At 40.4% G+C, this 25,819-nt stretch overlaps 1 protein-coding gene across 1 annotated transcript in view; it reads left to right on the top strand.

The window, feature by feature from the left end:
- LOC117378077 (interleukin-17 receptor D-like) overlaps positions 1-25,819 on the top strand; it is a 44,938-nt gene that overhangs the window by 5,124 nt on the left and 13,995 nt on the right. Inside the window, exons 2-9 of the mRNA XM_055224734.1 lie at positions 6,880-6,934; positions 13,034-13,156; positions 14,807-14,925; positions 16,018-16,138; positions 16,553-16,597; positions 17,118-17,269; positions 23,135-23,200; positions 23,599-23,653. Of these exons, the coding sequence (XP_055080709.1) occupies positions 6,880-6,934; positions 13,034-13,156; positions 14,807-14,925; positions 16,018-16,138; positions 16,553-16,597; positions 17,118-17,269; positions 23,135-23,200; positions 23,599-23,653 (736 nt within the window). The remainder of the gene's footprint in view (positions 1-6,879; positions 6,935-13,033; positions 13,157-14,806; positions 14,926-16,017; positions 16,139-16,552; positions 16,598-17,117; positions 17,270-23,134; positions 23,201-23,598; positions 23,654-25,819) is intronic.

The following is a 25,819-nucleotide window of genomic DNA, read 5'->3' as shown; positions in this document are numbered from 1 at the left end:
ATGCATTCACACTGAGTGGGGTCGCCTCTCCACAAATCTGACCTATAATGATGATTTCAAGTTAAATGGTATACTCTGGAACTTTCCAGGCAAAGCAATAAAATCTCCATGGAGACAAGTGGACCTTCCCAATAAGTTATATAGTGCATCTTTAACTTCAACTTCAATTGCACAATATTGCTCAAGCAAAAGTAAAAAAGAAAAAGAAAAAATACAAGGGAAACTTATTTAAGATTCAAGATTGTCAAGTAATTGGTAGTGTTTCCTCAGTTGTCCAGGTATGTTCCATAGTGGTCCATGGGTGTATACTAGTCTGTGATCTTATACTTGTTCTGACACAGTTGAAGATCATGCCAAAGCTGTTCAGGAAAGGTTCATTTCTGTCCTGTGAATGTGACTTTTTTAATATCGATACTTGTTCTGATGAGTATCTAGTTTTGATACTCATTTTAGTATGGATTAGTACTTCATTTTCGATGTTTGACAACCCTTTTAACTGTCAGCCTTCATCTGTATAAGTCATAACAGTATGTTTTTAGTTGTTAACCATTACATTGGGAACTGAGGCTTATCTCTTCTGATGCACTCAACAATGAAGAATGCAGTGAGGTGGAAGGAGCCGAGGGACCAGGGAGCCAGAGACGCGGCGGCCATGTTGGATCACAAAGTGTGTTTTGTTTGTGTTTTTCCCCGGTCCTCCCTGCGCATAACATGAGCAGGAGCTGAAACACTTCCTCTGACATCAAAAGAGACCGGGAAGGTGGAGAGAGAGAGGGAGGGAGTGAGGAGAAAGAGGGAAGAGAAAGAATGAAAAGAAGGGGGAGGTATGGAGGAGGGTTATTAATGCAAGGATTTGTATTACACACTAAGGAATAAATACCACCTAAACCTCAATAACACAGAGTCTACAAAACCAAGACCAAACAGAACTTAAAACCAGGAGGACTAAAGCCGACCCAGAGACTAACCCAGAGACTAACCCAGAGACTGAGCCGGGGACTGAGCCGGGGACTGAGCCGGGGACTGAGCCGGGGACTGAGCCGGGGACTGAGCCAGGGACTGAGCCGGGGACTGAGCCAGGGACTGAGCCAGGACTAGTGGAGAAGGGGGAGGAGTGATTCAGGTATGAGGTGAGCTCTCCTGTGGGGCTGTCTTTTGTGAATGGCTGGTTTAACAAAGGTGTAAAACAAAACAAATGATGGCAACTACAAATTTGACTACAGGGTTAAATCCAGACCATTGCAACACTATTCAAGTGTCAAAGGCATTATTATTAAAGAGATGTTTGCTGATAGAAACGTGAGTAGTTCCATCCTGTTTTTCTGTCTGTTTTTAAGGAATGATTCTCAGAGGAGCAGCTTCTGTGTCTGCTCAGGGCCACTGTTCAGGAGCACATCTGCAGAACACATCTGCCTTTACCTGTGTCCTCATCCGTATCCCACAATTCTCTAGGGCTGCTTCCTGCTCAGGCCAAAACAATGATGACTTTTCCATGAGAGTGAATCTGTGCGAGGAGCGGGCAGTAGAAAACCTGAAGCCATCCTATAAAGGCTCTGTACCTGATTTTTACGGTCTTAAAAACGGCAAAAACCGAACTAGTTCATCCATCCTTCATGGTTTGCAGTGGTCCAATGTTATTCCTCACTTACCTTATTCATTTCGAGCATCGTAACTATTCTGCACAGTAAGCACGCTTTTTACAACTCCCAGAAACCAGAGTTGTCACTGTAATGCTAACAACAACTGGCATGCAAAACCTGCACTTCCTGATTCTCTAACAATAAAACAATTTAGCAATTAGTTGCAGTTAGAACACCACAGACTTATTTTGACCTGAATATATTCAATATATTTTCCCATGTAATTGGGCAAGACAATTACATGGGAACAAGTGGGCACAGGCCCTTTAGCATGTGCAACTGGCATTAATAATTATCTGATAGATGAGTTGGAATGTTTTTTTTTCTTTTTGTCAAAATACAGAAATGGAATATGCCAAAATCAAAATTTATTTAGAGCCTTAATTTGAATTTCGTGCATCCGTCACCTTCTTGTCTCCATGATGCTGTGCCTGTGAGTTACTAGTTCTATGAAAAAAAAAACCCAAACAAACATGAAAAACATGCATTCTTACTGTGAGGGGGCTTGCCTCCCCACAGATATAACCTGTAACTTGGCCTACTTGTGTCACCTGCTTGAGATGGATAAGTTTAATGCCTTACTGTGGACATTCCAGTAAAAGCAATAACATGTCCGTGGAGACGGGCACATGGCAGACCATTCACAACAGAATCTATTTGAGTCTGTTTCTGTTTGTTGCATTGGTTTACATCCAATGAAAAAACAAAAAAAACCAAAATGTATTTTTACATATTACTGTAAAACTTTTAACCTTTAGCATACTCTGTGCACCTCTATTTACTGTTCCATTATGGCTGAAAGATTTTCAAAAAAGTTTTATCACAAGCTTTGAGATTGAGATTCAATTTGTGATTAATGTTTTAATAATGTGATTCTGTTTAAAACTTCACCTTTTAAATGCATCCAGAAGAATTGACAAAAAGAGTGAAAGATGAACTGGCAAACCAACAAAAGAATCAAATTTCAGAACATGTTTTTACAGATCTAAACTACCAGGTTAACACGTTTTATGTAGAATAAGACCAGAAATTTGTTGATTGTGGAGGAAATGTATCACTTCTAAAACTGCAGCCTTTGCAATTTGCTAATTGTCTTCAATACCTTGATTTGATTGTGATTAATTTAGCAGCCCTACTCTTAGGTACTCTCAATCTAAACCACTCCTCAACAAAAAAAACTTAAAATTCTTTAACTGAGTTTAAACTCCTGGTCCCTTTCTGAACAGATCGGTTGGGGGTCTTAGTGGCTCAGTGATGCAGTAGCAGTTTTGTCTCGACTCCTGGGAAAGTCCTGGTTGAGTTCTGGGTTAGTCCTGGTCCACTGCCCACTGGCTTTACCTCCTCGGGGCTGAGAGGAAACACACTTTTATTCAGCACAGTTTCAGTGTTACAGCTTCCTGCTCCACAGATCACAACTGTGCCCAGGGACCTAAAGAATGAAGAGTGAATACCGGTAATTTAAGGCATGTTGCACCTCTGATTTTGAGCTATGTTTTTTTTTTTTTCCAGTGGCATTCTGAGTTTATTTTAGTTTCATTTCATATCATATGTCCTGGTTTAGTTTTAGTTGTTGACTAGAGCAGCAATGGTTTGAATGGTTGCAAATAAAAAAAATTGCAATTATTTAATTTTGGGTAACTCTTGGGTAACTAACTAAATATCTTGGTTTGTCATGTGTAAACCTGCTAACCCTATAACTCTACATAACTACTTGGAGGTTTTATTTAAGTACCGGTACTTGTTTAGCCCAACATACATGTTTTTCAGTCCTTAGTCCTTAGTTTAGTCCTACCTTAAACCTGGTTCATTTCATTCCTTTGGTTGTGGTTTAGTCCTGTTTTTTCCTGGTTTAATCTGTTCACATCTCTGACCTAGTTATTTTTCTAACCTAGTTCAGCTCTTGTTGCATTTCAAATCCTTTGTTCTGTACCACAGAGATTTGACATTTATGGTACTACATTTATTTTATTTGTGCCAAATAATCTTCTTTTCTTGGAGTTTTGTCTTTGTGAGGTGGGTCAAACCTCAGGGGATCTCCCAGAATCACTTCCTGTTTTAATCAGCGCTAATTACTGCAGCTCCAGTTACAGGACTCAGTCTGCTACTATTTCAACCATTTTATACTTCAGATTGTAGAAGAGAAAGTTTACACATTCATGCTGCTATTTATTGAAAATGCACTTATAATTAATTAGGACTCTTGGGGTCAAGTGGTACATATATTTTCATTTATTTTGATTAGAGATGGGCCAATATATTCAGCCGATATTTGCTCTTTTTAGCATCAGCTATTGGCCTTAAATCTTCAGCACAAGCCAATATTTTATTTCAGCTGCCTGCATAAAATGTGCTTGCACTGCTCTCTCATGCATTTTGTAGTAAATCAGAGTTGTGGATGAGTTTGTATTGAATTCAAATGATGTACTTTGGAGAAAATTACCTGAATCAGTTCCACATATTGGCCCAAAAATATCAGCCATCGTTTTTTCTGAACTCTGAACAGTCGGCATCTGCATAGATGAAAAAAACAAAACAAATATTGGTCCATCTCTAATTTTGATACAGTTGTCATGTAATACAACTTTAATTGACTAAAACTGCTTATATATATATATATATATATATATATATATATATATATATATATATATATATATATATATATATATATATATATATATATATATATATTTTTTTTTTTTTTTTTTTTTATTTTTTTTTTTGTCATGGTTTAGTAATTTAGACCTGGTTTGGATTAGACGTGGGCTAGTCCTTATTTGGACCTGGTTTGGACCTGGTTTAGTCCTGGTTAAGTCCAGGTTTAGCCTCTTGTTTGGGACAGGATTTGTCCTGGTTCAGTCCTGGTTTAGACTCTTGTTTGGGGCAGGATTAGGGGCTGGAGGAGGGGAGCAGAGGAGGAAGTGCTGATTACAGAGCTCCCCTGAACACTCCCAGATGTGAGACAAACACAGGTTTACAAACAAGACCCCCTCTGCAGACCTGGGACGCTTTAACATGGACTCAGGCTAAACTACATGCCTCTATGGTCAAATTGAGCTAAAGCAGTGACATACAAACTAGATGACCTCATGTTCACAAGAATCTTTCTGTGTGATCTAGTCAACGCATGTGCTCTTGTTTGAGGGCACATGCAAAAACAGATTGGTTTAGTCCGTCTTTAGTATAGTCCACTCTGATCTATTGATACCTTAAATTTGTCCTGGTATAGACCTGATAGGCCTTGAAACAGTTATTTTGGTTATCGATTAATCTACTATTTTTTCAGTTCATTGATTTGTTGTTTAGATTGTGAAAAGTCTGTGAATATGAGATTTTTACTAAATATGATGCAAATGAAGCCAACAAGATGATGCTTGAGGTTATAACAAAAACATTAATTTGACACATTTCTTGAGGCATTTGGATAATTATTCCTATGTCTGGGTCATAAAACCTCTTCTGTGTAGTTCAGTAGCTCAGTTGGTAGAATTGGTATATCATTTGTCCACTGACCCAAAGGTTGTTGGTTCGAATCCTGCTCTCAACATAAGCATCATTGATAGAGCAGTCAGATCCACTCACAGGTTATTGTGTCTCCGAAAGTTGGAAAAAAAAAATTATTGGCATTAAACTGGGACTAAACTGAACCTGAACTAGAACAGGATCATAACAAAACTGTGAACACACCCATAGGCCTAGACTATCTTGCTGAATGTAGGGTATTCATAGGCCACCTTCATTTGACAGCAGAACTTGTCTGATAAAAGATGCTATTAATTTGTGAGAAAAAATGTCAAAATGAAGATTCAACATGTGATCCCTTGTTTATGTATGTTTACTCAGATATTAGCAAATTTAATGCAGTGTGCCAACTCCACTCACTGAATTGTGGTTGGATTGTTTTTTATTCATTTACCAATCTATTTATAATGGATTTATTTGGTATAAAATCACTAAACAGTTGAAATCTGTTCTACGTCATTTTAGGGTTAAAAGAATCGAGAATAAGATTCTAATTGATGCTAAAACTAGAAACTAGATACTAATTTCAGCAAGAATCTATACTGCAAAAAATCGCATTAACAGGACAAAATTTGAGCTTTCCTGAACAGTTTTAGTATGATTTTTGAGCTTTATCAGAATGGATATAAGACCTCATGGTAACATAGAGAGTAGTATTATATTGTGTTGAAAGTTGCATTCTAGTACTAGAAAAAGAGCATTTTTCATCTTCATTTTGCTATTGTATCAGTATTGAGTCAATCCCTCAGTATCAAATTTTAGTACCATCATGACACTTCATAGCACTCTTCAGTCCGAGGCTCTGACCTGCCTTAGTGATAAATGACGGTTATTATCTGAAAACACCTGGAGACAGGAAGCGGTGCCGCCATTATTATTATGGGCTTGAGCTGGTAGGTGGCGCCTGTGGTGAGGGGGCGGGGTTTATGTGCAGAGGGCAGGGGCCAGAGAAAATGCTCAGTTTGAAAGCCAAAGCTGCTGACAGTAATGATTATAATGTAAGAAGATAAAAACCATACAATAATACAACAATAATAGGGCATCACATAGGAACTGCAAAAGTCAAGTATGTCTGTTGTGTAAGCTTTTGGAACTTTGGTTTTACAATTTATGTTTTAAAAATAACAAATAGCTAATTACATTTGTGATTATTTGAGATTTATATTTTAATTATACAACGCCATTAGGTTACAAGGATCACATGTATTTCAGAACATGTTTGTACAGATCTACAGGGTTCGGAAGTTTTCATGCAGAATAAGCCACTTAAGAATAAGATATTTAGTTGATGGTGGAGGAAATTATGGTACTTTTGTGATTTGTCAATTGTGTCCATTCAACAGTAATTTCAGTTCAATTGTGATTAATCATGCAACCCAATGAAAAACTAATACAACAGTTGTGTTTTCAGATTATTCAATATACTTTATGAAAAATACGCAGTGGGTTATGCTTCTTGTATCCACGATCAGTTTCAGAAGTACAATTAGTCTGGTAATAATGGGTGAAATTGCCAACCAAAAAGGTTGACTGTAGACCTCTCCATTAAAAAGAAGAGTATTCAGTCTGTCCTGCCCTAATTTGAGAGTGGCAGAGTTTGGTGTAAAAAGTGTATGTAATATGTTTTAAAATGTTTTAATATGTTTTAAAATTTTCTTAACCTTTTATTAAATTTATTCTGAAATGTTTATTTAATTATGTTATATTTGTATTACAGGTGGCGGCAGGCTTGGATAGCTCGCGAAAACTTCCTGTTACCTTCAAAACTGACAGTGAGTACAACTTTACTGTTGTTAAGTCATAATTTTAGTGTTTTCATTTTTATTGTAATACATACCCTTATTTTTTTATCGTAGTTTATGTTATTATTCTTTGTTTATTGCCGAAGAAAGTTCCAGTTTGTGAATTTTGTTCACTGATTGTGACTGAAATTTTACATCAGAATTTCTGCCCTCTGCTGCCCATTCAAATGTTTTCTTTTTTTTTTTTAATAGAGCCACTAAGGAATGATAGATTTTTTTTTCTAGAAAAGCAAGATAATACTGTACACGATTTTTACTGTCTTAAATATGTGACAAACACAACTTTTTAAAGGGTTTGCTGTGGTCTCAATGGGTTTATAAATGCTTTTTCTCAACTCTCAAAAACCAGAGCTGAGTTTTGCCATCATGGTAAAGGTAACAAGTAGCATGCTAATGTGTTATAATTACATGCAGTACACAGTGGACTTGTTTTGACTTTAAGAGCTGCTTATATAATATATCTATACTGGGGCAATAAGGCCTTTAACTTTGTCCTGGGTCATTTTTATGATGGGCATATTGGAGACATGACAATTTATTGTGCCCAAAAGCTTTCTATCCAGTCACTGACACACACAGGAATATATTTTTAAAATGTACTGTGCTTATTTATATGATCTGTTTATCAAAATCACAATGCACTTACAAACTCCTACTTACATACAGTTTGTGAATCATATATGATATGAAATTAAACCAAGTTGTTTAAATATGCTAAATTAAAGTACAAAGAGTTCAGAGTGTTAAAGGTCATCTGAGACTAGCCCCAGACAAAAGGAAAAAAGGACACAAAGACAAGGATCTAGGGAAGAAAACAAGGAGAGAAAGAAGGAGGAAGGAAACAAGTTTTGGATTTGTGCCGTGAACCAAGACCTTAGACTAACATGAACCTGAGCTAGGACTGACCAAGGACCTTAAAAACACAGAGGAGCACTTCTGGGTGATGACACAACTCTGACCCTAACAGGAGGCTGAAATGGAAATTAGCCACCTTGGCTATAGAATTTTTTTACATATAATATTTTAAATGTTCTTTTAATATGTGCTGTCCCTTTACAAATAAATAAAAACTAAATAAATAAATAACCCTACCAATCCCATGCTACATTATTAGGTCAAGTCAAATGAGCTTTAGGTTTGCCCTGGTTTTGTCCTGGTTTTGTCCTGGTTTTGCCCAGGCATAATCCGGGCTCAGTCCGGGCTCAGTTCAGGCTCAGTCCGGGCTCAGTCCAGGCCTAGTCCAGGTTCAGCACTGGTTTAATCCTGATTTAGTCCCAGTTTTATCCCATTTTAGTCCTGGTTTAGTTTTAGTTTAATCCCGATTCAGTCCTGGTTTAGTTACGGCAGTAAGAGGGAGTTATATGGACATGAGTGAGTGCTCCTGCAAAGATGTGTTGATGATGATTCAATGAAACTAACTAACCATTGTTATATATTCAGATTAAGATAAAGTCCTGGTTCAGTCCCTGGTTCAGTCCCTGGTTCAGTCCCTGGTTCAGTCCCTGGTTCAGTCCCTGGTTCAGTCCCTGGTTTAGCCCTGGTTTCGCTTTGGTTTAGTCCAGAGCTAGTGGTTTAGTTCTGGTTCAGTCCCTGGTTTAGCCCATGGGTTAGCCCATGATTTAGCTCAGACATGGGCAAACTACAGCCCGGGGGCCACACACGACCCTTTGGGTTTATTAATTCGGCCCACCAAACGTGCCAAGTTATATTTAACTGAAATTTAATACATTAATTATTAATTTAATTAATGCGTTTGGAAAACTATTTGTACAATGAGCTTTGCATATTCATGCTTTGCGACATGTTACAAGACCAATCTCTAATGTAATATATACATATATATATCCTGACCTGGCCCCTCTGTCAAATTTTAGAACCCATGTCAAAAAGTTTGCATGTCCATGGTTTAGCCCATGGTTTAGCCCATGGTTTAGCCCATGGTTTAGCCCATGGTTTAGCCCATGGTTTAGCCCATGGTTTAGCCCATGGTTTAGCCCATGGTTTAGCCCATGGTTTAGCCCATGGTTTAGCCCATGGTTTAGCCCATGAGCTAAACCATGGGCTTAGTCATGGTTTAGTCATGGTTTAGTCATGGTTTACTGGTTTAGTTCTTGTTCAGTCCTGGTTTAGTCCTGGTAAAAAGTAATGAGTTTGGGGGAGGATTTCCGATACGAGTGAGCGCTCCTGTGCCTCTGTAAAGATAGGCCATGGTTCAGTGCTCAGATTTACATATTTTACAACAACATTCAAATTGTAAAAATAACCCAGATTTGATTATTGTCCATTTGAATAGTGGTAATCTAGGTTTAAATTTAAGTCTAGATTATGACCAAAATTTTATTGTTCAAAACTCAATGTTTACAAAATAATGAATCAACAAAATATAAGAATAAACTAATATATAATTGTATTAATTTATGTAAATCTGAGCACTGAACCATATCTTTACAGAGGCACAGGAGCGGTCAATCGTATCTGAAATCCTCCACCAAACTCCACACTTTTCACCATTTTTTTAAACCAGGACTGAACAGGGACTAACCTGAACTAAACCTGAACTAAACCTGAACTAAAGGTGGATATGAATATATGACAATCAATGGTTAGTTTCACTAAACCATAACCAGGGCTAAACCAGGGCTAAACCAGGGCTAAACCAGGGCTAAACCAGGACTAAACCAGGACTAAACCAGGACTAAACCAGGACAAAACCAGGACTAAACCAGGGCTAAACCAGGGCTAAACCAGGGTTAAACCATGGGCTAAAGTTTAGCCCATGGTTTAATCATGGTTTAGTCATGGTTTAGTCATGGTTTACTGGTTTAATTCTAGTTCAGTCCTGGTTTAGTCCTGGTAAAAAGCAATGACTTTGGGGGAGGATTTCTGATACGAGTGAGCGCTCCTGTGCCTCTGTAAAGATAGGCCATGGTTCAGTGCTCAGATTTACATATTTTACAACAACATTCAAATTGTCCATTTGAATAGTGGTAATCTAGGTTTAAAGTTAAGTCTAGGTTACAACCAAAATTTTATTGTTCAAAACCCAATGTTTACAAAATAATGAATCAACAAAATATAAAAATAAACTAATATATATATATATATATATATATATATATATATATATATATATATATATATATATATATATATATATATATATATATATATATATATATATTGTATGTATTCATTTATGTAATCTGAGCACTGAACTATATCTTTACAGAGGCACAGGAGCGGTCAGTTGTATCTGAAATCCTCCCCCAAACTCCACACCTTTCACCATTTTTTTAAAACTAGGACTGAATAGGGACTAAACTGAACTAAACCTGAATATGAATATATGACAATCAATGGTTAGTTACACTGAATCATAACCAGGGCTAAACCAGGGCTAAACCAGGGCTAAACCAAGGCTGACTCAGGACTGAACCAGGACTGAACCAGGACTGAACCAGGACTAAAGCAATACTCTCTGCAAGTAAAATATTATTGAGCTAAAATAATTTACCTTTTATTCTTCATTATATCTGCCTGCTTGTACAAAAAAAACAACAACAACAAAATATCTTATTTTTAAAGCCAGTATTGCAGTCTTTTATAATGAAATATAGTAGTTTTATTTGTAAAAAATGTTTTGTTAAATTTAAATTATTTGTATTTATCCATCACAATCAATACAAGTAAAAATTACTTTCAGTAGTACGACCAATTAATGCTGTTACAACAAAATAGGCACATTTCTTCCTCCAAAGTCTGAACTCTGCTCCAAACCACATGCTTTTACTTACAGAGGATTGGCTGTAGACTTCTCCATTAAGTGTTGATCTTGATTAAAATTTAACTGTACAGAAATTATACTTAATTTCTTAGCTCTCCTAACTCTCTCTCTCTTCCCTCCCCCTCTTCTAACTCCTCTCTTCTCTTTCTCTCCCTCCGCTTCTCTCTCCTCTCTTTCTCTCTTTCTCTCCCTTTCCTCTCTCTCTCCTCCTCCCTCCCTCTCTCTTCTTCCCCCTCTCTCTCCCTCTCCTCTCTCTCTCTCTTTCCCTCTCTCTCTAACCCAGACCAGACAGTGGACTTCCCTTTCACCCTCTGCTCTTTGTCGACTCTTGACCTTCTGTTTAACATGAACATGACCCGTCTTTACAAACGCACAGAAGCGCTCACTCGTGTCCTGGCCACACCCCCAAACCACTCACATGTGTCTTAGCCCCGCCCCTTTCCTCCGCTCCAATCAACCATGATCCCTCATTGTTTCCATTCAATACCGGCTTTTCTCACCCCTAAAAAGTCACAAAATTCCTTTATTTTTTTCTGAAAGTTAAATCTTATTGTTCACATATTGTTGGTGATTTTAGTAGCAGCTCAAACTAAAGATGAAATTTTAAATAATGCAAAGTCACCAAAGGGGAAAGTGCATTGTCCGAAGGCAAACGAGCAGAAATAGTAAGGATGTCATGCACCAGTGAGCCGTGCAGAAAAACTGAAAGTGAATCTGTCAACCAAATCTAAGATAAAAATCTTACACAGATTAAAAAAATAACTAAATTATATATATATATATATATATATATATATATATATATATATATATATATATATATATATATATATATATATATATATATATATATATATATATATATATATATATATATATATATATATATATATATATATATTCTAAAATAAATCATTTTAAATTTCAAAAACAGGCAATGAAAATTACTTTTTCAGAAATGGATATTGTAGTTTCAGCTGATTCAATATTTTGAGTATTTTTTCAATTAAAATTCTTCTGCAACCTATAGACATATTCATGGGTTTCAGACAAACAATTCCTTCCTAATTAGATGGACTTTGTGAGGACCCAGTGAGGAGCTTTCCCCATTCAAAAAATATAATATTTTTATTTGAATTGTTTGATTGCTATGACCACAGAGGGCAGTTGCCATATTGAAACCCATGAATTGACACTTTGCAGCTGATGTCGCTGATCTCTGGGGGCGTGAAGCTAACTAAGGCTGTGCTCTGTCTTGAAGCTCTGTTTCTCAATTTAGACTTAAATCTGAGGTTTGTTTTAACACAATATGACCATGAACGTTTGTATTGATCACAAGGTCCTGAACAAGTGTTGTTTAAATCCATTGTGTTTTTTTTTTTTTTTTGAGTTTTTAGACTATTTTTGGCTGTGCTTGTTAATATGTGCCTTTGGTCACCATGGTAACTGACAAACATACATGTAGAACCCACCATCCTTTAATTTACCACCAGTGATGGAAGAATTCTTTGAACATTTCTTTAATTACAGAATACCTCAATTAATAATGTATTTTGTAATCTCTTCTGATACATGGTTCAATCATAGTACTGTATTCTGAATACTCTGAATACTTTCACATTGAGTTTCATTATATCATAGTGGGGAAACTTAGTAGAGGAAATAAATTACTTTTGTTATGCATTTATTTATCACTGATTAGAAAAGAAAAATCACACATGTGCTCAGCATGTTTTTATTTTTTTTTTCATCATTCAGTTTGAAGCCTAATTTGCATGATCAAATATCACCATGTACTCCTTTTGATTTTAGGAATGTAAATATTCTGAATTCCACCAAATGAAACAGTGACTGTACAGGAATGTTTTATAGGGGTAGGAAGAGACACATTTTGATGAGATGAGACATGAGATTGGGTCCATGAGAATGAGATTTTAACATAATTCCTAATTATGTGAATTCATAATTCACTTTCAAATGTTTGTCTCACATTTGACTTATTTAATTGAATATTTTTGTTGCCGTTTTTGTACTGCTTTTTGGAACTATAAGAGATGTAACTCGCCAACATGTAACCCTTTCTTGTCCAATCAAAATTTAAACTCACAAAATGTTTTTCTTATGTCTGCATAAACTTGTAACAGTTTTGTCTCATGGAATCTTGTGGCACAAGATCTTTTCCCATCCCTAGTATTTTCATTACATGTATTTAATTGCTTCTTAAATGATTTACCACTGTATTTGTATTTGACTGTATTTGTCATTGATGGTGTATTCTCTTGTAGACTGTTCATTGTCGTATCCGGTGGGTAAATATGTGATCCACGAGGTGATGGATGTCTCCTTCTCCCATCTCTCCTGTGAAGACCAGGCCGCGGTGGTCGTGCACTGGAACGCAAGTCCTCTCGGTGAGTGGAGAGTGGAGTTGGGATTTTATGTTTTTAATAAAAGGATTCTGTTCAAACAAAGTTCACATTTTAAACTCATCCAGAATAACTGATAAATAGACTGAAATATACCTATGAACAAACTAATACACGAATAAAATGTGTTTCAGAACATCTTTTTACAGATCTAAACTCCGGAGTTAGCAGTTTTATGCAGAATACATTTTTATGCTAAATAAAATTTAGACTACATTTGTTGTGAACAAAGGATAAGAAGGAGTGCTTCATGGACCTCTGGGCAGTAATGAAAAGTAGTAAAAGTAGTAATGAAAGAGGTGTTCTTTGGTAAATGGATTGTCAATGTACACAAATACAAAAAAACAACTCAACTTTAAAATGCCTTTTACACTTATGGTATGTCTCAGTAGACCTGAGCCCCAACGCGTTTCAGCCTACTGGCCTTCATCATGGGGACAAACCACAGTTAGACCAGATTTAGTCCTGGTTTAGTTCTGTTTTCAGCCTCATCTGAGCGCAAACATATCAAGTGTCCTGTTTCAAAAGCAGGAGTGGTATTTGATTTCCCGGTCCCCGTTCAATGTAACTTTAGCTGTTTGTGATGAGATCGGACCCTGTCCTGGTTTTAGGACTTGAGCCGAATTTTAAAACCATGTTCATTCTCCATGGAAAGATGTTTTATGGCACACTGGGTAATATAATAGCTACAAGAACAACATTTCCATGGAAACGAGGAGACCCTCCTCCAGGCCAAATAAGAGTCAGGTTTGTGGAGATGCAAGCCCACTAACAGACTTATACACAATGAAAATGCTTTTATTTTAGTCTATTTTGGGCCTTTTTGTCAAAAACGTTCTGTGGTGGTCTTTAAATACATACACGCTGATTTTATTTGTTCACAATAAATTGCATTATTGATGTAAAACAACATAATAATATAAAGGAAAGTCCAATAACTTCCTGTTTTTGAAAGGTATATGTATGAGAATCTTTTAACTAATACATACAAGAAAGAAAGGCTTTATGACCAAAAATAATTCTGTGTGTGTGTGTGTTTGTGTGTAAAGGCCTATGTGATGTGAATTAACCAAATCAAAATGGGAACCCTGCAATGATATACACCCAAGTACTTAAACTGGCATAACACCAGACATTTAGAGACTATCACATAAAGTTCTGGACCCGATCCTGGACTAGATCCTGGACCTAGATCCAGACTGAACCTGTTTGAGTCGTAAACATGAAAAACACACAGAGGAATCTGCCCCAGGGCCCAAAACCTGCTCCACCGCTTTAGTGTATAATCACTGCAAGATGAGCCCAAGCAGAGACTATGCAGGTCTAGAGCTAGACTGTGGACTTGGTTTAGATTTCGTTTAGACCTGGTTTAGACCTGGTTTAGACCTGGTTTAGACCAGGCTGGGTCCTAGCTGGATCCTGGCTGGATCCTGGCTGAGTTCCAAATCCAGGTTTAGCAATTTTAAGTACTTTAAGGTGCACTATGTAACTTTTCTGATCCACCACCTGCTTTTCTCTTTTCTTTTTGTTTTGCTTGAAATGTTCCACAGTGTGCAACCTATCTACTATTAGAGATGTTTTAGTGCAAATAAAACTAATAAAAAATATATTGCATTTATATTCTGTATTTTTCAGGAATTGAACATATTAAAGGGTTCAGGGTTTATCTGGAAGACAAGAATCCAGAAAGAAAACAGTGTCAACACCTGATCCTCAAAGAGCCGCGGCAACTCAACTACACCTACAAGAGCATGGTACTTTTTTATTGCTTAAAAATATACCTTGAAAATGAGGCTAGACCTGGGCTGTCCAAACATTTGTCATCAAGGGCCACATATTAAAACACAGACATAGCAGAGGGCTGATCAAGGGCCACAGACTGGCAGTCAATACAGAGAATAATTTAAATGGGCGCATGAAAAGAGACATTAGACTTAGACATTAAGACTGAGAACCTAAATGAGACATGCTGTTTGATAATGGGTTTATAAAGATAGATTATTAAAACAGTGAAGCTGTGAAAAAGTAGTGCTTTTGGTCATTTGGGCCAATTCAGTGTGTAGCCTGAGGGCCAAGAAAAAATGGTCAGAGGGCCAGGGCCACACGATGTGACAAAACAGATTTTTTTCTTTTAATTTCTTTAATTTAATTTTGTCTTTTTAAAAACATTAAAAACTTTTCAATATTGTTTTTAAGTTTGAAGTATTTGTAATTAAACATTTAGCTGATTTTGGTCTCGGTAGTGTAATGTTTGATATCAATTTATTCCAACTTGCCTGCATAACATGTTCTTGTCTTTTAAAGCACCCAAATGACTTTACTTCAGAGGGAAAAAACATAAACTATACAGGCTTTTAATCATTGTTATTTAACAAAAAAAAGAGTCAAATCTATTCCTCCAAAGTCCAAACCCTGCAGGCAGTGCAATTCCAGCTCCCACAGTTGAATCCAGCCATTTTGTCCTTGAGCAAGACACTTAACTCATCTTATCCTCAGTGTCTGCGTACACTGGTTTATGAGTGTGTCTGTGAATGGATGAGTGGTTCCTGAAGTGTCTTAAAGGTGGAAAAGCACTATATAAAAATGTGACCATTTGCTATATAGAGGTGGCACCATGGGTGATCAGCTAGTACACTCATCTCACAAGCAGGTTTCAGGTTCGATTCCCAAGCCGCCCAGTTATTTCTGTGCAAAGTATGCATGTTTCTACTTGTGTTTAGGTGGCTTTCCTTCTCTTAATTTTGAAGGTGCACTGTGTAACTTTTCTAGTAGAGGGTACTTCACCTTCATCGAAAGAGCATTCAAAGTCTAATCTCATTGTTTTTCTGTTTATGTCTGTTTTTCAGAGGTTGAGCAGTCAGCCGTTCACCAGTCTCTCCTTTGACACAGATTACATGATCCGAGTTGTGCCTTTTCCCTCTCTGATGAACGAGAGCTTCTTTCCTCCATCTTTCCTTCGAACCAACTGTGAGTTTCAGCCAGAAATATGCAAATATTAAACAATGAATTGGGGCTGCCAGATTAATCATAATCACAGCAACATTTGAAGAACCATAATTTTCTCCACAAACAACAAAAAGCCCTGTCTTATTATAGTTTAGATCTGTACAAACATGTTTCGAAATGTGATTCTTGTGTTAGTTTGTCAATTCATATTTCTGTCTTGACCTGTTTAGAATTGGAATTTATGGTTAAATACAAGATTCTGTTCAAAGTTCACATTTTAATCACAATGCTCATCAGAAAAATCGCAATTCAATATTTTTCATAAATCGTTCTGCCATGCAGTGAATCTCGTGACCTTTGGAAATCAAGCATATATAAAACTGTATTATCCATTGTATTACTTGATATGAATGCAGTATTGTCTTGTATTTTCAGCCTGTGAGGTGCTGTTGGGAGCTGAGAGCCTCGTGTGTAAACCCTGTGAGTTTGAGTCAAATTTTTTTCAACCTGTTCCCCACTATTTTTGCTAAATTTAAATGTAGGGGTGGAAAGTATCACTAATACTCATATTTCTTTAACTGATTTTTAAACTTGTACTTTATAATTACTTACTAGATTTACATAATTATAACAGCACTGCATCACCTTCTCTGATTGGCCAGAACTCAGAAAATATGCAGATTACAGTAAAAAAAAAAACTGAATTCCACTTTCAAGTTTTGCATAAAAGTGTGATCTAAAATGCTTCTAAAATTGTTTTTAAAAAAGAAAAAAAAGGAAAAGTAACTAGTACTCTGAGTAGTATTTTTCTTGTGTACTTTTTATACAATTTTGACAGCAGTACTCGCACTTGTAATTGAGTACATTATTAGCCAAGTAACTGTACATTTACTTGAGTACAAATTTTCAGTAATCTTTCCACCAATGTTTAAAAGTTATTTTCTGAAATGTACAACAACTTTACCCCCTTCTCTTGTATTTTCCCTCCTCACTTTCTTAGTCTGGAAGCCCAAGTCCTTGAATGTGTCTCAGTTTGGCTCTAACCTCCATGTGACCTTTGATCCCGCCCCCTCGACCTTTCATCTCAGTGTGTACTACTTTTACTATAAACTGAGACAGGACGGACCCTTCAAGATGCAGCGCTGCAAACCAGTAAGAGCATTATGGCTGTTTCATCAGTTTATTTTTTAAGTGCACTATGTAACTTTTCTGCTTGTCTCCATGGAGATGTGTTTTGCTTGTAAGGTTCTATGGGAGTATTTTTCTTCCATTAATTTAATGACAGTGTCATGAGGCACGTATTATCTGCCTCTCTTGTGTCTCCCTGTGTGTTCTCCCCCTCCCGCACCTGCCTGAGTCCGGAGCGGGGCGGAGTTGCTGGCTCCTCCCGCGCGCACCTGGAGCGCATCAGCGCAATCACCTCCACCTGCTGCGGAGCTTAAGATGGACGAGCTTCAGACACTCGGTGCCAGACCGTCTGCGTGTCAACGTATATGCCTCAGTCTAGCTTTGTATTGGTGTTGCCTGTCTGCCCGTTACTTGCCGGATTTCTGCTACCTTCCAGATTCATGCTCTCGCTCGTCCCTGCTCCTGCCTCCGCGCTCCAGCCCCGGTACAGTCCTCCTCACTGCCTTCCTCCTGCCCCGCCTTGGTCTCCGGCTTGCTTCCCGTCTCCGGCCCTGTCTCCCGCTCTCTGGACTATCCCTGCTGGATCTTCCCTGGCCCTGCTCCTGGTCCCGTCGTGCTCCGGCCCTGGCTGTCTTCGTGCCCGCTCTGGACATCTCTGCCTGGCGTGCTCTGGTCTCACCCTGAACCTGTCCTCGTCTCGGTCCTGGTTTCCCATCCCTGCTCGACACCACTCCCGTCTGGTTCGCCTCCCGCTCCCCGCTCCCTGTGCGTGTGTTACATGAACTATTAAGACTGAACCTTTCACTAACTGTAAATAAAACACTGTAAACCTGTCCCGAGTCCTGCACGTCTTTGGTCCGCTACACCCACAGTTACAACAGAACGGTCTGGCCAAACATGGACCAAGCAGACTCGGGACCGGATCCGGCGCTGCGCCACGCCTTTTCCCACGAAAAGGCCCACGAAATGATTATTGGGCAGCACGACCAGTCCCTCCGGAATCTTTTGGACTATAACCAGACCCTCACTCAACAAGTGTCCCAGCTGACCGGTCAAGTCGCGGCTCTGCTCGCCGCCTCGCCTCCGACCCCGCCTCCCGCTGCTACCAAGCGGATGCGGCTGCCCCCCTGTTAAGTCTCGCCCAGGGGCGCCGGTCCGTAGCGGATTACTCCATAGAGTTTTGGACGCTAGCAGTAGAGGTTGACTGGACGGACAGTGCGCTGCGGGCTGCTTTTTTAAAGGGACTTAACGAACATTTAAAGGATGAGTTGGTTTCCCGAGATGAGCCCCCGGATTTACAGTCTCTCATTTCGTTGGCCCACCAGATTGATAACCGGCTGCAGATGCGACGGAGGGAGAGACGCCGGTCGCCGGCCCCGCGAGAGACACGTGTTTCCCCACTGCCTCCGGAGGAGCCGATGCAGCTGAGCCGATGCAGCTAGGCCGGACCAGCGTGGCCGCTGAGGAACGTAGCCAACGTCGCCGCCTGGCAGGGGAGTGTCTCTACTGTGGTGAGCGGGGACATTTCATTGCTGGTTGCCCGGTTCGGCCAAAAGGGGGAGCCCGCCAGTAGCACTGGGAGTACTGGTGGGTCAGTCTCACATCCCAGAAAGGAACAATAGACTTTTGTTGAACGCTACCCTGTGTCTTCACGCGGATACTTTACCTGTTGTAGCCCTCGTCGATTCTGGGTCCGAGGAGAATTTTATTGACAAACAGCTTGCGGAGCAGTGTGGAATTAAACTGGAGGTCCTCGAACATCCCCTCGATGCTCGGGCACTAGATGGATGCTTCCTCGCCCGCGTGACTCAGGTCACCGAGCCTATAACACTCGTCTTATCTGGGAATCACCGCGAGGTTCCTCGCTTCCACGTCCTGTCCACTCCCTCATCGCCGTTGGTCCTGGGTTACCCTTGGTTGCAGATGCACAATCCTGTTTTTGACTGGGTCCGGAGAAAAGTATCAGGCTGGAGCCCCACTTGCCACGCCCAGTGTCTGCAGTCAGCCCTGTCACCTGGAGGGAGGGCCAACTCTACTTCCAGTCCCGCCTCGGACGTCCCAAATCTCTCAGCTGTTCCGGTGGAGTACCATGACCTCCAGGAGGTGTTTAGTAAAAGTAGGGCACTCTCGTTGCCCCCACACCGGCCTTATGACTGTTCTATTGATCTCCTGCCAGGTGCCCCCTTACCGTCTAGTCACCTATATAATTTGTCCAAACCTGAACGCAAAACTATGGAAGAATATATCCGGAATTCACTGGCCGCTGGTATCATCCGCCCATCCTCCTCCCCAGTTGGTGCAGGATTCTTTTTTGTAACTAAAAAGGACAAGACACTACGTCCTTGCATAGACTATAGGGGGCTTAAGAACATCAGTAAAAAACAAATACCCACTTCCTCTCTTGGACTCCGCATTCACACCCCTCCACGGAGCAACCATCTTTTCCAAGCTCGACCTATGGAATGCGATTCACCTGGTGCGCATAAGAGAGGGGGATGAGTGGAAGACTGCTTTTAAGACCCCTCTCGGCCACTTCGAATATCTAGTCATGCCCTTCGGCCTAACTAACGCCCCTGCTTTATTCCAGGCCTTCATTAATGACGTGCTCCGGGACTTTTTTAACCGGTTTGTTTTTGTATACCTTGATGATATTTAAATCTTTTTTAAATCTCCGCAGGAACACCAGCATCATGTCCGCCAGGTCCTCCAACGCCTACTGGAAAATAAACTGTACATTAAGGCTGAGAAATGCGAATTCCATTCTGAGGAGGTTAGTTTTTTGGGGTTCATCGTGGGGCGAGGCCAGGTGAAAGTGGACCCTGAGAAGATCCAGGCTGTCGCTAATTGGCCTATTCCCGCCAACCGCAAGCAACTACAATGGTTCATCGGCTTTGCCAATTTCTATAGACGGTTCATCCGCGACTTCAGCCGAGTCGTCTCCCCCCTAACTAAATTGACCTCACCCGCATTACCATTCACCTGGTCCCCTGAAGCCCAATCCGCCTTTGATAAGCTCAAGCACCTGTTTACCTCCGCTCCCATCCTTCACTAGCCTGACCCGTTGCGTCAATTTATTGTCAAGGTAGATGCGTCGGACACTGGGGTGGGGGCCGTACTGTCTCAAAGGTTTGACCCCCACAACCGTCTCTTTCCCTGCGCCTTTTTTTTCACATCGCTTGACCCCAGTGGAGGCCAATTATGATGTAGGTGATCGGGAGCTCCTCGCGGTGAAGCTGGCACTGGAGGAGTGGCGTCACTGGCTCGAAGGGGCGGAGCTTCCATTTTTAGTCTGGACAGAACCTCGCCTACATCCAATCCACTAAACGTTTAAACTCCCGCCAGGCCCGTTGGTCTCTCTTCTTTAGCCGATTCAATTTCACCCTCACTTATTGCCCCGGGTCCCGGAACGTTAAGCCCGATGCTCTCTCTCGGCAGTTTTCCCAAGAAGAGAAGTCCGCCGCCTCCGAATCCATCCTTCCATCCGCCTGTGTCGTGGCGGCGGTTCATTGGGAGGTCGAGGACGTGGTCCAGGCGGCCCAAGCCAATGACCCCGACCCAGGTAATGGCCCACCTGGCAAATTATTCGTATCTAACCCTGTCCGTCCCCAGGTTCTCGAGTGGGCCCACTGCTGTCGGACTCTCTCCCTACTTAAGCAGCATTTCTGGTGGCCCACCATGGACCGAGACACCCGAGACTATACGGCCACATGCCAGGTATGTGCTCGGGCGAAAGCATCCCACTCACCTCCTTCGGTACTTCTGCTTCCCCTTCCAGTTCCTAAGCGGCCTTGGTCCCACATGGCAGTAGACTTCGTCACCAGCCTTCCCGCGTCCCAGGGCAACTCAGTAATCCTCACGGTACTGGACCGCTTCTCGAAGGCCGCCCACTTCATTGCCCTACCCAAGCTCCCCACTGCTAAGGAGACCGCGGACCAGCTCACCGCCCACGTCTTTCGCCTTCATGGGATCCCAACGGACATCGTCTCGGACCGGGGGACCCAGTTCACCTCACAGGTGTGGCGGGCTTTTTGTGAGGGTCTGGGGGCCACGGTAAGCCTCACCTCTGGGTTCCAACCCCAATCTAATGGGCAAACTGAAGGGCGAACCAAGACCTTGAGTCAGCCCTCCGGTGCGTAGTGTCTACCAACCCTATGACCTGGACCTCCTTCCTCCCCTGGGACGAGTACGCCCATAACTCATTGGTGAGTTCGTTCACTGATGTCTCCCCATTCCAGGCCTCCCTCGGGTACCAGCCTCCACTATTTCTGTCGGAGGAGAAGGATCTGGAGGTTCCCTCTGTCCAGCACCACCTTCAGCGCTGCCGCAGGGTGTGGACGAAGACGAGGGCCACTCTCCTTCAGGCAGGCAGACGCATCAAGGCGGCAGCGGATCAGCGCCGCGTCCCAGCACCCGCATACCAACCCGGCCAAATGGTGTGGCTATTGTCCAAGACCATCCCCCTGAAAACTGATTCCCGCAAGCTGTCCCCCCGTTTTCTTGGTCCGTTCAAGATCACTAAGGTCATCAACCCGTCCAGTTGTCACTGCCCCCGTCTCTCCGTATCCACCCGACCTTCCACGTCTCTCAGGTCAAGCCCGTCCATACCAGTGACCTGTGCCCTCCGGCCGATCCCCCACCGCCTGTCCGGGTCATGGACGGTCACCCAGCCTTCACCGTCCGCCGCCTCATCGACGTCCGTCGTCGCGGAAGGGGCCTCCAATATCTGGTGGACTGGGAGGGGTACGGTCTGGAGGAGCGCTCATGGGTGCCAAGGGCACGTATCTTGGAAGCCCGACTTGGTGAGAGAATTGCACCGCGCCCATCCTGACAAGCCGGAGGGTCCACCAGGAGGTGGCCCTTAGGGAGGGGGTACTGTCATGAGGCACGTATTATCTGCCTCTCTTGTGTCTCCCTGTGTGTTCTCCCCCTCCCGCACCTGCCTGAGTCCGGAGCGGAGTTGCTGGCTCCTCCTGCGCGCACCTGGAGCACATCAGCGCAATCACCTCCACCTGCTGCGGAGCTTAAGATGGATGAGCTTCAGACACTCGGTGACCAGACCGTCTACGTGTCAACGTATATGCCTCAGTCTAGCTTTGTATTGGTGTTGCCTGTCCGCCCGTTACTTACCGGATTTCTGCTACCTTCCAGATTCCTGCTCTCGCTCGTCCCTGCTCCTGCCTCCGCGCTCCAGCCCCGTTACAGTCCTCCTCACTGCCTTCCTCCTGCCCCGCCTTGGTCTCCGGCTTGCTTCCCGTCTCCGGCCCTGTCTCCCGCTCTCTGGACTATCCCTGCTGGATCTTCCCTGGCCTGCTCCTGGTCCCGTCGTGCTCCGGCCCTGGCTGTCTTCGTGCCCGCTCTGGACATCTCTGCCTGGCGTGCTCTGGTATCACCCTGAACCTGTCCTCGTCTCGGTCCTGGTTTCACGTCCCTGCTCGGCACCACTCCCGTCTGGTTCGCCTCCCGCTCCCCGCTCCTTGTGTGTGTTACATGAACTATTAAGACTGAACCTTTCACTAACTGTAAATAAAACACTGTAAACCTGTCCCGAGTCCTGCACATCTTTGGTACGCTACACCCACCGTTACGACATACAGATGCTTTTATTGCTACAATATGAATTCTCGCTGTGAGAATGTAATTTGGCATTGAGTGAGTTGTGTGACTTAAAGTTGCACTCCACTGAGAATGGAACTTGGCTTCACCTGCTTGTCCCTATGGAAATAGATAAGTTTAAAGTCATTTTGTGGAATATTCCAGGTAAAGCAATAACATTTCTCTCGAGATAAGCAGGTTGCAGAACCTTTACCAGAAAAGTTACGCAGTGCACTTTTTAAGTCATAAATCTCACTGACTCTTGTATATAATTTTTGAAAACATTTTTGTTGTCAGGATCTGAACCAGCCCAGAACCACCTGTATCCTCTATGACGTCACTCCTGGAACCTACAGCATCGAGGTACAATTCTCCCAGGCAACTCTACCAGAAAATTTTGTGCCACGATTATCATGGGCAAAATAATTGTAATTAATGACAATATCACAATATTTATCTATTGAATTGATTAAAATTTCTCACAGTTTAAAGTGTTATGGATATTAATTATTATCTGTTCATTATAGTTAAAACTATTAGTAAAGAATTGTGCTTGTTGTTGTTTTGACTTATAACAATCTAAAGGGTAACATCAATCTGGTTTATTGTGCCAGTTATCTTTGTGGCCGATTATCACAACATAAAATGTATTGATGTATGATTATTTGTCTCATTCTAACCTCTACAGAGTGAACTGGGTTTAAAATAATATTCTGTTATTTTTATTTGCTTTAATTCATGTTCCTGGTTTTGTTTTTCAGCTCAGAGACGACAGCAATGTGACAAGGAGACAGACACAATTCCATGTCAGTCAAGGTAATTAAAAATATGGTACTTCAGAGATGAGACCAACTGAAACATTAAATCTCCTCTATCTTTGTAAAACACCCAAAGCCTGGACATTTCACACTGTATTTTCCTCTTTTTTTTTATTCATAATTTTTATTGCATTTTAACATTTTATTTAGCCCTCCCACCCCTCCTCCCTGGTTACCGGGTAAACACAGGAGCAGATGCACATACATCTCAATGTATATGTTTATGCATGTGTGTGTGTGTGTGTGTATATATATATATATATAAGTACCAAGTATGGTAACCATAATAAGTGATGCTACTAATGAAAATCAATATTACGGGCATAAAAGTTGACCAGAAAACAAAACACACCGAGTATGCAAAAAAGGATAGAATAAATAAATAAATAAGAAAATAAAATAAAACTAACAATAGAAAAAAATTTTAAGAAAATAATAATTGATTTGCATCCTTCCTTTGGTTCTCTGATGGTCACCATCTGCCCCCTCTCCAACATACAATCATCAATAATATTACCTGAAAGCAGGTCACATTCCAGCTCAATGCTATTTATGACTCTACTACCATTATAAACTTCTGTTCTAGTAGTTAATGATATATAGTTAATGATATATATTTTTATATATATATATATATATATATATATATATATATATATATATATATATATATATATATATATATATATATATATATATATATAAAATAAGATAATAATTAATTATTATCAGTTTATAAAATGTATATATAATAATAATTGTTATGGTCTTCACATACATAACTTTAATATTACATTGATTTCTAGTCTGGAGTTTGACCTGTGGTAAACATTTGAAAGGTCAGCGGTCAATAAGGCACCCCTATAAATCATTGTATAGGTCTGTCCTATGTTTTAATGCATACGTTTGATACTCTAAATGAGAGATATCAAGTAGAAGCTGTCTAAATATTCCAAATGTAGGAGGATTTTCTGTATTCCAATTTAATAGAATACATTTTTTTGATAAGTATGATATGATACCCAGTTGTTTCTGTAGTATTGGATTCATTTCTATATCATATTCTACGCCAAACAGACTCCTAATAGGGGATATCTTAAGGGATTTTTTAGCAATTTTAACAGTAAAGTCGTGTATTAAATTCCAGAACTCTCTTAAATGATTACACTCCCAAAACATGTGAAAATAAGAACCTGTATGAGATTTACATCTGTTACATTTAGGAGACAGGCTAGAATACATTTTACTCATCCTGAGTGGGGTCAGATATACTTTATTCAAAAATGTATAGTTTTGTTTTAATATTCTGTTGCTTGACATCTTCAGAAAGACACCATTAGTAATTTTACTCCACTGCTCGTCAACACCCAGATCTTTTTGCCATATATATCTTAGAGAAGGAAGAGCTGACTCCTCTTGTTTAGCTAGAAATGTATAGACCCTAGGTCCCTTCAAAGATTTGAAATTTAATAGCATATTCTCTAACTCTGAAACCTCCATTGCCAAACGTTTTTGATTAATCAACGTAGTAATACAATGACACATTTGTAAAAACTTATAAAAATCATGCTTTAGTATTCCAAATTCTTCAGTTAAATCATAAACGTTTTTAAGAGTGTTATTTTTAAATAACTGATGAAACTGCATTAATCCAGATTTTCTCCAGTTTGCCAGCAACGATTTTCCAATCGAGCTTGGGAGGTCAGAGATTGAGGATAGTGGGGCTAACGTTGATATAAATGTTGAGAGTCCACAGTGTTTTTTAACGTCTTGCCAAGCACACAAAATGTCATACACAACATAAATTCTCCCTATAGGAGATAGCATTTTAATATTATTAATAAATGGTAATGACGCCAATGAAACAGGAGAGCAAAGTTCTCTCTCGATGAATGTCCAGTGGGGAGCACTTTGAGTATCAAGCCAGCCTAACATAGCTTTTACTTGACATGACCAGTAATACAGTTGGAAGTCTGGAAGCTCCAATCCCCTTTTATCTTTGGATTTGGATAGTGTTTTGTAAGCAATTCTAGGTGTACCTTTTTTCCAGATAAATTGAGTTATATGTTTATTCAGCGATTTAAAGAATGGTTTATCAATATACCGTAAATTTCGGATTATAAGCCGCTACTTTTTTTCCACGCTTTGAACCCTGCGGCTTTTA

Source organism: Periophthalmus magnuspinnatus, chromosome 10 (genome assembly GCF_009829125.3).
Source record: "Periophthalmus magnuspinnatus isolate fPerMag1 chromosome 10, fPerMag1.2.pri, whole genome shotgun sequence".
NCBI classification, from domain to species: domain Eukaryota; kingdom Metazoa; phylum Chordata; class Actinopteri; order Gobiiformes; family Gobiidae; genus Periophthalmus; species Periophthalmus magnuspinnatus.
This window is presented reverse-complemented; position numbering and strand designations above follow the sequence as displayed.